The following is a 14393-nucleotide window of genomic DNA, read 5'->3' on the forward strand; positions in this document are numbered from 1 at the left end:
CCCAGAGTCACATTTTGAGTTTTGAAAAAATGGGATGGGGTTGAATGGGGATGGGTTTTAAGGAGGGGACATGTGTTTAGTCTTAATACCAAAAGAAGACATTCTTAGGATACATCTATATTTGTGCGGCTATGTGGTCTTGTGGTATGAATTCGACTTAGGATGGGATGGTCCAGGGTTTGAGTCTCGCTCTGAGCAGCACATATTTGAGTCTTTGGAAAAGGCTCTTTCTCTCACTGTACTCAGATGTAAAATGAGAACGCTGTTAACAGTGTTGTCTCTGTCGGAAAAATATTGTAATATTGCCTAACAAGCATCATGCCTCGTCCTACATGTGTGTAAATTGTTGCTGTTGGCAAGGGACCCCTTGTAAAGCGATTTGAGCACGTTTAGTGGATTTGTGCTATTTAAATGCTTAAATTAAAAAAAAAAAACACCATAAATAATACTGGCTTGATCAATATATTTAATTTCTAGTGTGATAATCTTATTGGCTTGACCTCGTCTTTTTGAGATAGATTAGTATTACAGAATTAATTTTAGTTGTCTGCTTTGTTCCAGATCTGTAACATAATGACTTAAGATTGAAAGGAATATAAAGTATACAAAATACTGATAGTTTGATATTAAATTTCTTCCATGATGAAAATTGATATTTCAGGTTATGAGTAGAGAATTAGAAAAAGAGAAGAAAATGAGAGAAAGTCTAGAAGATCATACAGAAAGCCTAGAGAAGACATTGACAACTAGAGTCAGCAAAGAAGAATTTACATCTGCCCAAGATACAGCAGACAAGGAGCGGCAAATACGAAATGAACTAGAAGTGCGGGTTAGGGATCTTGAGCATAAACTGAAAGAGACAGAAATTTGTAGTCTCTCTGCAATTGAAAGACTGGAAAACGAGCAAGGGTTGAGGCAAAGCTTGGAAAGCAATGTCAAGGATTTACAAGTAAGTTTCATCGATAGCCCATCAAGTGCTTGGTTTAAAGCTTCATAATATATTGTGTCTGATGGTTTTTAAGATTTTGCAATATATATTTCGTATGAGACAACTTTAATTTTTTGTATTATTTTAAAATAAAGAAATACAAAGGAATTAAAAATAAATAAAAACCTAGCACATTCGGGTATACCATGCTCACTACACTTCACTATGCTTCATTCATTCAGCCATTAGGCCATATGAAACCATATTTTCATTTCATACAGTACAAGTCACTTATTAGTATCATTTTTTGTTCAAACACTCTCACATTATCTGTTACTGCCCATAGGCAGGAACTCATTCATTCTTCAGTTGAGCGATGTAATGCATGTTAGTGCCTTACTCAATGACATAATGTGGGGACCAGAATTTCTAACAATCACTGTTACTTATCCCTGTCATCTTAAGGAAAGAAAAAAAAAAGTTCTTGTACTCATATTATGAAGGAACGTATAGTCTTTTCCCTGAATGCAGCAGGTTTGTTGACTACTATGGTCAACTTTGATTGACTTTTGTGATATTATGAGACACCATATTACTTAGCCACCACAAAATGAAAAACTCCACCAATCTTGCTCTGAAACAAATTCTTCTTTATCATAAGTATATATTTGATTTATTTTTGTAATTCAGGCTGCTTTGAATGATCAAGGCACAGCTGAAGAGTTAATGAGGCTGAGGGAAGAACTCAACAAAGAGAGAGCGGCCTTGAGAGAATTAAGTGACTCTAAGGACGACGTAGAATTGTTGTGTGAAGAATTGGAAAAAGAGAGATCATTGAGGGCTGAACTCACAAGAAAGGTGAGTCTAGTTCTCATTAAATATAATTCGGTGCCTAGATCTGTTTATATATGGAATAGGCGCGGTATAAATGGTTTGCACTATTATTGTTCTTCTTCTTCTTCTTCTTCTTCTTCTTCTTCTTCTTCTTCTTCTTCTTCTTCTTCTTCTTCTTCTTCTTCTTCTTCTTCTTCTTCTTCTTCTTCTTCTCTTCTTCTTCTTCTTCTTCTTCTTCTTCTTCTTCTTCTTCTTCTTCTTCTTCTTCTTCTTCTTCTTCTTCTTCTTATTCTTCTTCTTCTTCTTATTATTATTATTATTATGTAATCTTTGGATCCAAGGTCATATAAAGCATTCTTGGAAATACTTAGGACATTTTGTGACTTTGTTCTAGATCTGTGAATATAATAATAATGTATTTGTTTTTGTTGTTGTTTTTTTTTTTTTTAACTGCAAGTAACTCATATTTCTTGGATTTATCACTTTGACTTCTAATTACAATGTTATAATACCTGAAGAAGGCGAGATGTTGCATATTATTGCAAATGTTCTGTCTGTCGGGAAAAAAATGGTAATATCGCTACATGTTAAGTGTTGCTCTTGGCTAGGGACCCCTTGTTTTGCGCTTTGAGCATGTTTAGTGAATATTGCTCTATATAAATGCTGTGGCAACATGGGATTGGTGCTATATAAATGAATATATTATCAAATGTCATGCACAGATTGCAGAGTTAGAGACTGCAAATGGTGAGTCAGCAACCTCCACATTGAAAGCTACACTCGACGAGTTGGACAGAGAGAGGAGGGCTCGCATGGAATGTGACATGAGACTCCAAGAGGCAGACCAGCTTTTAGAGGAACAAAGAATGGACAGTGACACACTGCATCACAGTATGAGTTCAAAGGTTTGTGGACACCAATTTTAAAGCTTTCAGTGATAAGAAGATGGGAATTGGCCCATTTAGCTAGGTTTTAATCTGTTTTTCTTTAGCATCAATTAGACTGTAACAATTTCTTGCCATCCTTTGGGAAGTTAATTCGTCTATTGCAAAGTTTTTTTTCTTCTGGCAGATTTGAAATTCTACTACTCAATCAATGTTGTATTTAAATAGGGGGTTATTCCTCTCATCCCATCCCCATTGGCTCTATGTGGGGTTGAAATTGGTCAAAAATCTGACGAAACCTTCCAGATGGTAAAATACTGATTTCATGGTATAAAATATTGGTTTGCCAGATGTGGATTTCAAAATCTATCAAAGCGGCAAAAATAATAAATCATCATCTTGATGGCGTAGAAAGAATTCATGAAAAAGCAAGGGGAAATAATTACAAATCATTTGCAATTATCAATAATAAAAAGCATATCTTATCCCATGAATTCAGTCTTTTACCATCTGGAAGAAGCTTCTGTCAGATTAAATGTAGGACTATTTAGTACAAATCAAATTTCGTTCAATCACTAATAAAACTGTTGACTATTTCATATAGTACAACTAAACCACGGAATTACTGGTGCATTAATTAATTAATTAATTAATTAATTAATTAATATATTTATATATTTATTTATGACTTATTGATTATGAAGATAATATTTAATATCAGATACCACAAATATAACAAATTGAAAAGGATTTGAATCTGTCTATGTTGTGTGTGTAAATATGTCCGCACGCATTAGAGAAATAGAGGAAGAGAAATAGAGAGGGTAGGAAGAAGAGACATGTCTTTTGAATATCATAGTTATCATATAACGTTATGCAAGTGTAACTAAATGACAAACTACCATATATATATGAACAGTAAAGATCTATTATTATTATTATTATTATTATTATTATTATTATTATTATTATTATTATTATTATATTATTATTATTATTATTATTATTATTATTATTATTATTATTATTATTATTATTATTATTATTATTTCTTATTTTTTTCTTTTCTTTTCTTCTCTTCTTCTTCTTCTTCTTCTTCTTCTTCTTCTTCTTCTTCTTATTATTATTATTATGATGATGATGATGATGATGATGATGATGATGATGATGATGATGATGATGATGATGATGATGATGATGATGATGATGATGAATATTATTGTTACTATTATTATTTTTATTAAAATTGTATGTGTGTTTTTATGTGTTTGTGCATGTCTGTATCTTTGATGTAAGTGCTTGTTGTGCTTATTTTGATTTTAAAATCTTCCAATTTTACTATGCTTAGATGATGTCCCTGGAAAAGCGTATACAGTCCTTACAAGACGATTTATTTTCAGCCCAAGATGAACTCCAGGCTTTCCAAGAACGCTATGAGGAAGTGAGTGTTGAAAGAATATACAATGACGTTTCAAAGTATAAATTAAAAAATATTAATAGGTTCAATATATGATTTTAAAATTGTTATACCCATGACCATTGCAAAAATTGCTTGCCATCCTGAGATTTAGGCACTTGTCAATCACAAAGTATTCTCTGCCAAATCTACCATACCCAGCTACCCAATTACTACTGGGTGAACAATAAGTCAGACAGAATAAAACATCTCCATTACACCAGAGATTAATACTTTTTCATTTACTTGTGATGCAGTGTTCTACCATGCGATTTGGACCCACATGGTGATGCTTCAATTGTTTCAAAGGCATACAGTTTATAACTGATGGACCACTGTCCAATATGTCACAATAAAAAAAAAACAAACAAACAAAAAAAAAAAACAAGAAATAAACAAAGGAGTCACAAAGTACCTATTCAAAAGTAGATATTATCTATACAAATAATCTTTTAAGAATAAATTTTAAAACAATAGCCAGATCATAATCAAAATGGAAATAAAACTCTCGAAAAAGAAATGCGCTCCTACATTAAACATACCTAATAAGAGCTAGATTAGGGCAATAGGATGCCTTTGGTGCCCTATCACAGTGATAAAAACTGATATATGCATTAGTAAGACATAAAGTACAGGATATCAATTATAAAACAAACATCGAATTCAAACTTAAGATGATCTTATTCCTTATCAACACAGTTCTTAAGTACATTGAGATTTCTCGCAGTTCTAGAAGAGGCATGGAGAGAGTCCAAATATCTACGTTCTGAAAACTAAAGACTGGGCACGTATTGAGGTCAACACCAGTCTCTGAAGATTTTGAAGACACCAGCTCTGTTGACATCAAAACTGCATATTTGAAGAACTCCCTGGAATCCAAGTTGTCAACCTTATGTACAATCTTGTAAATTTGAATTAGATCACCTCTAAGTCTTCTGTACTTTATAGAAGGAAGTGAAAGGCGTTCCAATATTTCCTAATAAGACAGATAATACAATTCAGCGACAGACTTAGTGGCCCTTCGTTGGACATTCTCCACGGCCATGGACTGTGTTTTATACATCGGGCTCCATATGCAATTGGCATACTCCAAAGTGGGTCTCACTAAAGTCTTTAATAATGTTAAAAACATAGTACAATCGAAATGAGAGAAACTTCGTTTTATAATTCCAACCAACTTATTTGCTTTTTTTTATTATGACATTAACACATAGATCAAATTTGAGAGTGGGATCAAATGTAACGCCAACATCCTTCTCTGAAAGCACTTCAAAAAACACTTTAATCAAAGAATTATTATGTTCTTCATCAGTGAAATAGATATTTTTAGGATTATATTCACCATTATGTAAAACGTGACATTTAGATATATCAAAATTCAAATCCCAATCCTTTGACCAAGCAAATAAAGACAGAAGATTGTCTTGTAATGTATAACTGCTATTCGCAGTGTTGTAAATCTTTGTATTGCCTGCAAATAATTTACACGTAGATAATAAGACATCAGGGAGGTCATTGATAAAGATTATAAACCTCAACCTCTAAAAGTATTTATAAAATAGAAGTATATACATAATAAATAAATGCCTCAATTGAGAAATTATCAATATAACATAATGATCAATCTTTCTGGTAAATTGGTATCTCTACAACAACTTTATCCCTTATTTTGATCATGTAATTATATATAAACCAGCCTGTATGAGAAACAATCGATTTATAATTTTCTATCGACAATAAATAGATAAATAAACAAATGAAAGAATAAAAGAATAATGATGGAATGAAATAAGTGAGTAAAATTATTCATTTTATCATGTTTAATGATTAATTATGAAACTTTTAATGAGAGAAAAATGCCTGCTTTGGTAAAACCGTTTTTAATATATTAATTTATGTTGATTTCCAAAGGAGTCTTTAAAATTTGATTTTGAATTTTTCTTATAACTATTGCATGCAAGCTCTGATTTTTTTCTTTTTTTTTCTTGTCTTTTAATTTTTTTTTTACATTGAAATAAATTTCAATACTGTTGGATAAAAACATTATGTGTTTATTCAGTGTTCATCTATGTTTCACTTCTTTTAAAAAAAAATTTAGGCTGTTGCTGAAACTGAAAGCTTGAAGATGGAGAATAAACGTCTAGAGATTCAAAACAGCAACATTCAGCAAAGTCAGACAGCTACCCATCAGTCATTGATGACATCAGCCTCCATAACATCCGTTCATTCAAAACCACCATGGAGAGATGAAGAGGTAAATGCACTATTTTCAACACATGAGAAACGACTAGTTGTGATTTATAAATGGCTCAAGGGGACTGATATTTCCGACATAATAAATCCATTATATTTCAGTTAGATAATATTATAACGAGCAATGGTCATCATTAAAAAAAAAGTTTACCAATATTACTGTGGTCTTGTATCTAATTTATGATATAAAAATAATTTTTTGTTGGTCTGTGCTGATTTTACAAGTTTATCTTCCAAATCTACCTCATAGCACATACAGTTGTGTAACCACATCACTTATATCTTTGGGCTGTACTGTTACGAATAAGATAATATGATAATATAAATTAATATGTTTATTTCAAATCTTTATAGATGACTCAAGACTCTGGCATTAGTTCACAACAATTGCAAGACACTCTAAATGAGCTTAACAATGTAAAGTCACAACTTTGTCGCACGGAGGAGGAATTAAGAGAGAAAGGATCAGATGTCGACAGCTCAAGGTCAGTGATATTTATCTCTTTGTCTGGTTCATTTTTTCTTCTCATTGCTGTGACAGGGGATGACTTACATAATTGTAGTGACACAATGAAATAATATAATATGCGTTAACTAATCAGCCTTTTATCTCAGACATGCATTAAATGAAAATGGAAACTTTTCTTTTGGTCAATTAGTTCCTCACAATTTCACAACAATTTTCTTTTCTTTTTCGATTATACAGACAAGAAGTCAGCTTATTGAAGAGATCTCTAGAGCAAACGACGGCCCAATTGGAAGAAAGCGAAAACGATTTGAGAGGAATTAGGCAGCAACTGATCAACACTCAGGGTCAGTATAGATTAAACCTAGCAGAAAGGGAGAATTAGTTGGGTATTTTTTCAAAGTGAAACTGTCAAAAAGTCATATTTTTTTTCAAATTATTATTTTTGAAATAAACCTTTTCTACCTCTTCCCCTTTTGCTTTTCATAAAATACTTTGTTGTGCCTTTGTGAAATACTTCATTGTGATGGCATATTTTTATTGCTTATTTTTATTTATTATCCCATTAGTCAAGCAAATAATAAGATAATTTTTGTTTTCATTATCTTTGTTCACCAGTTAAGATGTCATTTTGTTCTTTTCATTTTATATAAATCCCTAACCTTGGCAACAACATTTATATCTTGTTCTCGCATATGTCATTTCATGTCATTATATCATGGTTTCATCAAACAGACTTTTGTGAAAATAATTTGTTCAATATTTCTTTTCTGCAGAGTCCCTCTCCCAGACGAAATTCAAATTAGAAGAAAAACAGGCCAGGTTGGAGTCTGTAGTCCAGGAGAGAGACGAGGTCCAGCGAGAATTGGACAATTTGAATGACGAATACCAGCAGAGGGTGACGCCCAGACCACCTGACCCATCCTTCTATGGGGAAGAAGAACGCCAGGAACATGTGGACAGGATTAAAACCATGGAGAAATTGTCTCGTCAGCTTGAGTTGGACAACAGAGAGATGGCAATGAAAGTAGGGCCTGGTGCTTTTCCGTACAAAGACATGTTTAAAAAAAAATATTTAAGTTTAAATTCCTGATTTAATGTTTGTACATTAAAATTACGTATTCAGAAAATAGTTTTATTCTCATATTAAAAGCCATATATGCCTTTTAACTGAGGTACACATTACTTTTAACTATGAAGTACTTTGACTCCATATTTGTGTAATTCTGAAATGAGGACATATTTAATGTTAAACTAAAAGATCATGTCTTGGGTGGCCATGACATCCCTTTCCGCTAGAACTATTAATTTCAATTCACACTAATGTAACATTTTTTTTTATAAAGGAAAAACCTTGATATGTCAATTTTATCCATGTTTTGTCTTGGTAAAGAATAATTATATTATTTGAAGTCATTTCTTCTTTTAATCACAGTAATTTTGAGTAACTTTATAATTTTCGAGCTTTGTGCTTGGCTTTTAATTTTATTTTTATATATTTTTAGCTCTCTGACAGTATTAGCAAGAGAGAAGGAGTAGAAGAACAACTGCAGAGGGAAAAACTAAAGAATACAGGTGAGACTAAAAGATTTGGCCAAATTCCTCCTAATGAGATAAATTCATACTAAGCTGCTCGAAGCTGAGGACTTTAAAATGAACAATGAACAAAAATTAATTATAACAGCTTTGAAATAGAACAAAATACCAGGCACTTAACATTCTGCCCATAACATCAATTTTAACCCATTTGGCGTTTAGTATGCCGGTTGTAATAAAATTGAATTCATGATAAATTTGAGAAGAATTTGAAATGGGACAAGCGGTACATCAAATCTGTAACTCAATAGCTAAATTATTTTTTATTCACAAAACAATTTATTTATTGTATTCTCTATGAACTTGGAGAGGTTTGGTATTTATTGGGACACGAGAGGGGTGAAGGAGAGAGGAAGAAGAGTGGGATGGTGGGGCGGGGGGGGGGGGGGGGGGTTCTTACCCAGGGGTAAGTATTTCTCTATTGATCATGACACTTGAGTTACTTCCCAGCAAATATACTTTGGAGAATACAGTTATCTCATCTGAAGTATTTTAGTGCAGGTGTAGACTCCCGAATATCTCCAATAACTCTAGGGATTTGAACAAAAAGATTTGTGCGGGAATCCGTATTAATCTTGATGTTTCACTATAATTTCATGAAAAGAGCTATGTCTGGTTTTTGATATTGTATAAATGCATAACAAATGCCCGAGATATTTTCCTGTTCACCACCTATTGAGTTTTTTCTTTTTAACTTTAAAATATTACTTTTCAGAGATTCCCACTTTTGCAAGGACATTTGTTTTTACAATTTTCTGTAAAATATTTTTTATTTCTTATCTTAGATCGGTACCAGCAAAGCAGTCGATATACAGATCAGCTGGAGCATGACCTTGACACTGCTAACCAACACATTCGGCAGCTGAGGGAGGAGATGCAGCAACATCAGACAAAGTCTTTTAAGATTGAAGCTGATAATTTAGGACTGGCGGTAAGAATCTGTTTGGTCAAACATAATTTATGGTGTCATGTTAAACCACCTGTTGATATGCATGGAGGGCAACGAATAAAATCCTTTTTAAAGTGTCTGTTTGATATCATTTTACTTCACAAATTTAACATAACACTTTTTGAAATAATCTGAAGTTATTGATGGTTGTATATAAAAGTAATGTCTGTATATCTTTAGAGGGTTAATGTATGTATACAATATTGATACATAAATCAGAGACATTTTTATTGGGTAGATTTAAAAACTATTGTAGATGGAGGAAAAGAAATAGATACACGAATTCTATCTAAAGTACATATTTTTATTTTATTCCTGTTTGTTATCCTATGGGAGAAGATTTATCACAAATGATATACCCATATGTAATGTTACCCTTTACACTGATGTTGAAATAAAATCCTTTTTGCAAATCTATTTCCCGAAGAATAATTATTATATTTCGCTGTATAGATTTCATCTAGGGATATCCATGATAGTGGCCAAGATGGTTGTCCAATCACCTAAATTCTGTCAGCAATTCTTACTAAATCTCAAATTGAAAAGCAAATTTCCTTCCTTCAGAACTAACCACTTAGTCTTGATAGTGATCAATGCATGATATTTTCTCTTCATTTGAACTTGGCCATTACACCTTACTTACTTACTTACCCTCTTGGTCCCTTGGTGGATCATAAGGCGCCATTACACCTACAGTTAGGCAATGAAAGAGTTTCAAATTTATATTTTAATGTGAACATTTGCATAATGACATGATTATGTCATCTTTAAAAAAATTGACGTTAAATTTGTTTGCTCATTAAAATCTACTCTAGTATATTTATTTTTTTCCAAAGTAACAACGTGTGAAGATTTTTATTTATGGAATATCTATCTCTAACCGGTATGCCTTTCTTGGTTTTTAGATTATAAGACGAATATAATACTATCAGTTTATTTATTACAGAAATGCTAACTTCTAAGATGGAGAGAAAAATATAATGTGGATTTCACAAAATTTGATTATTTTTGTCATCATATTCTTTGTCTCTTGATTGTTTCTCACCTTGGACCTAAACGTTGTTTGTATTGTGTTGTCCCCATTCACATGAGTCACATTTACCGACTTTAATTTTCTCTTCATTTTGATTGGCTCATTTTAGACACCTGTAGCCTTTTACCAACTTCTAGCTGTCTATTATTTACTGCAAAACAATCTGTTTTAAAGGCCAAGTATGAATCAACAATATCCAGACTGGAGCAAGAGATCAAGGATATGAAACAGAAACATCGACAAGAACTGGACACGCTGAGCCAGAGAATGGAGATGTCTGGCACTGAGGCCAGGGATCTAAGGGCCAATAAGCGGGAGCTTGATCAAGTAAAAACATAATTTGTTTCGTCATTGGTTTCATAAATATCTTTGATTTGCGTAGCCAACAAAGTTATTGGGATGCCAGGTTTTTAACCAGATTCAGATAAGTTTTAATCAAAAGAGCTAATAGATTAAGTTTTTTGGTTTCAAAAAGTAATCCCTTTGAGTCTTTTGTTCTTGGAGTCGGAGCTTATCCCTGTTTCTGTAGTATTATTTGGACTTTTTGCATAGGGCACCAGTCTATCACAAAGTGCTTTCCACCAGATCTCAAGGAACCAACTACTCAGTTACTGCTCGATGGGCAGGATAATCAGACAAAACTTTGACGCAACTGGGAAACCATTTTCCTTGTCTGTGAATCGAGTGCTCTGGCATTCATGTTACTGGAACCCCCTTTTAATGACAAAATAATCCAAAATTATACAGAGCATGCTTATGATTCAGTATTCAGTTCAGTCATTCATTTTTCTTCTTTTGGACATCAGGAGTGGTTGGATCTGAAATAAGCTAAAGACGCAGCATGGCTCCACCAATTTCTCACTGTCACCTCTTCATGTCCTTATTTTTTTGTTTGTTTTCTTTTAGTTTGTTTAAAAAAAAAAAAAAAATTATTTGATTTCATATGGGGGATTTACATATTGTTTTTGTTTTATATTTTTTCTTTGACTCTACTACATAATATATACCAGCAACACAGAGAGCTTTAGTCAAATTTATAAGAGTTGTTCAACAGTAAAATCTCTTCTAAAATATAGGAATAACTTGAACTTTGATTTCATATTAGTGCATTGTGACCCCTTGCCCCTGTTTTGAATTAGGGTGGAATGAGTCACCAATATTATTGTGTTATAATGAAATTTCGGTCATTGTTCTAACTTGCATGTAACCCTGTATTGAGCAATCAAGACAATGTGTGTGTCTGTTTTATTGTTAGATAATGTCACAACACTTTCACATAATGTACAGGAGAGCCAAAACAACAACTAAAAAAGCCTTTTTAGACTTGTTCCAGTTGAAAAAAAAAACTCTAGCAACGTTGTTTACCACGATTTAGACTCTGGATTTACTTAGATTGCGAGATGTCTTTTGTTTGAATCAACGTGACGATGGCAATAAATCATTTTTGAGAAAATGTGTGGTAACGGTTGAAAATAAAAATCAAATCCAGATAGATGTTTACCAGGTTTATATATTTCTGCAAACATGTTTTCGATGATTTTGTTTTTTTTCTTTCTTTTTCCAGTTCCCTCATCTTTTTTTTTTCAATCTGTTTTTAGGAAGTTTCTCAATTGCGTCTTGAAGTTTCACGTTTGAAAGGCAACAAAGAGCGTTTGGAGCTACTTCTACAAACAGAAACAAAACAAAGACAAGACCTTGAGAACAGGAATTCTGTTATTGATAGCGAAATGACAAAGGTAAATTAAGATGTATAGTTTCAGGAAAAATTAGTTATGCAAATTGTGTAGTCATTGCATCCCCTTCACAGAAGATCTAAAATTGCTCGACGTTTTACTGGTCTATTGTCAAAAGGTTTCCATATTTGAAATATTGTGAAAGTGAAGCAACAAAAATTACAAATTCTTTTATCTTATTGTAGATAACAATAGGAAATGAAAAAGGAAGCTGCAATATCAATGAAGTCAAGATTAATAAATTGAAGCTTCCATGTCATTTCCTATTGTAATCTATTTCTTCGAGCTTCAATAGGAACATTAAAAAAATCTTTTGGGAAATCACCTTAAATATATTCCTAATTTGACTAAGGGATGATTCATTATCTGACCATGCTGAAGTGTAGGCAGAATTCTTCTTCAGGAAGTTTTACGGCAAATATACTCTACATAGAATATGACATGCTGGGGTTGTGATTGTAACACAATGAATTATATTGAGTGAGATGAGGACTATGACATAGCTATTTAAATTTTAATTTTTACATTTTCACCTAATTTCTGTCTAATAATCTGTGATGTTTACAACCTGTCTTTTGAACTCGTTATTATGTAGGTATGGGGTCAAGTTCGAAATCTAATGGAAAAGAATGCAGAGTTAGAGGCTTCCAATAGAAACCAGGACCAGGAACTCTCAATGGTAAGTTTGACTTTCTTACTGAACTTTAGCCCATAAACCTAGTCAGAGCATAGGTCATCAATAATGATTCGCCACGCAAGTCTTTTCTGGGCCTTTGCTTCTAGTTGCCTCCGTATGTATCCAGCCCTCTTAGTTTCCTCAAATGTTATTCCATGCCAATTATTTCTTAGTCTCCCTGGTCTTCTTCTTCCTTGGGGATTCCACAAGAGAGCCTGTTTTGTGATGCTGGAGGCAAGCTTTCTAAGTGTATCGCCTATCCATCGGCACTTCCTCCTTTTGATTTATATGCTTATACGTTGCTGACTGGTAGCTTTCCACAGATCTTTATTCCTGATTTTATCTGTCTACTTGATGCCCAAAATTATCGGTAGTCTAACTTTGTGGGGAAGCTTTTATTCTGCTCCAAGTTTCCGATCAAAAAATGATTATCTTCGTCTATATAATCGGTCAGTTGGTCTTTCAATTGTAAGATGATGTCACTCAAGTAAATATTAATACCTATGGAAAAGAAAGAAAACGTTTTCTTATCCACATATTTCTGAGTCATCACCTTCAAGGCAACTTATGTATCATAAACAAATAATGCCGTTCAGTGATTTCCTATCAGAGCAAGGTTATGCTTTATATAAATGCTATGTATTCTTTTACTTCTTCTTCTTCTTCTTCTTCTTCTTCTTCTTCTTCTTCTTCTTCTTCTTCTTCTTCTTCTTCTTCCTCTTCCTTCTTCTTCTTCTTCTTCTTCTTCTTCTTCTTCTTCTTCTTCTTCTTCTTCTTCTTCTTCTTCTTCTTCTTCTTCTTCTTCTTCTTCTTCTTCTTCTTCTTCTTCTTCTTCTTCTTCTATTGTTATTATTATTATTATTATTATTATTATTATTATTATTATTATTATTATTATTATTATTATTATTAATTATCATTATCATCATCATCATCATCATCATCATCATCATCATCATCATCATCATCATCATCATCATGATCATCATCATCATCATTAGTGATCATTAAAATAAAATGTTATTCATTGTGACGATCAATGACCCTTATTTGATTTCTGCAAATTTGTATATTTTGCAATTTTAATTGTTTTTGTTTTTTTTTAGTTTTGTTCTAAATATTTAGTGCACATGTTGCTTTCTATCCTATTTCTTAATAGAAAATGAGTGCCATGCGACAAATTGAAGCAACATTATCTCAAAAGGAATCAAGTTTTGAAACCACAAACAAAGCACTAACAGCTAGAGCAGAGTTAGCAGAGAAAAAGGTGAGAAGTTCTGGTTATTTTTCAAAATAAAATTAAACAAAAAAGTTCCGTTGTTGGTTACCATAACTAATATAAAACTGAGTGTTAAAATTTTCCTTTAGGTGCATTCCCAGTGATTAGAGAATATTAGCATTTTATTGCTTGTTGTATAATTCTATATTCAGGTAATAAATGATGATTCTTAAAATCAGTATTCTCAAAATGTTGTATCGTTCTCATAGAAAAATTGATTTCTATTGAATTATTTTAAAACTGTTTATGCACACCAAGCCAGGCATAACCACCACGACTAAGCTTATAACTATACCAGTCGATTTT

The 14393-nt window shown here is 32.5% G+C and overlaps 1 protein-coding gene across 7 annotated transcripts in view; it reads left to right on the forward strand.

Annotated features, from left to right (window-relative positions):
- Positions 1–14393, forward strand: part of LOC144971245 (uncharacterized) — a 66367-nt gene that overhangs the window by 21833 nt on the left and 30141 nt on the right. For all 7 annotated transcript variants that reach the window (XM_078911802.1, XM_078911804.1, XM_078911803.1 and 4 more), the window contains 14 exons: positions 662–949; positions 1619–1786; positions 2485–2667; positions 3995–4087; positions 6201–6356; positions 6710–6840; positions 7062–7168; positions 7598–7848; positions 8327–8396; positions 9203–9348; positions 10574–10726; positions 11998–12135; positions 12728–12811; positions 13968–14075. In XM_078911802.1, coding sequence (XP_078767928.1) covers positions 662–949; positions 1619–1786; positions 2485–2667; positions 3995–4087; positions 6201–6356; positions 6710–6840; positions 7062–7168; positions 7598–7848; positions 8327–8396; positions 9203–9348; positions 10574–10726; positions 11998–12135; positions 12728–12811; positions 13968–14075 — 2076 coding nt within the window. The remainder of the gene's footprint in view (positions 1–661; positions 950–1618; positions 1787–2484; positions 2668–3994; positions 4088–6200; positions 6357–6709; positions 6841–7061; positions 7169–7597; positions 7849–8326; positions 8397–9202; positions 9349–10573; positions 10727–11997; positions 12136–12727; positions 12812–13967; positions 14076–14393) is intronic.

Source organism: Berghia stephanieae, chromosome 4 (genome assembly GCF_034508935.2).
Source record: "Berghia stephanieae isolate SIO BIC M18660-M18661 chromosome 4, UCSD_Bste_1.3, whole genome shotgun sequence".
Lineage (NCBI taxonomy): Eukaryota > Metazoa > Mollusca > Gastropoda > Nudibranchia > Aeolidiidae > Berghia > Berghia stephanieae.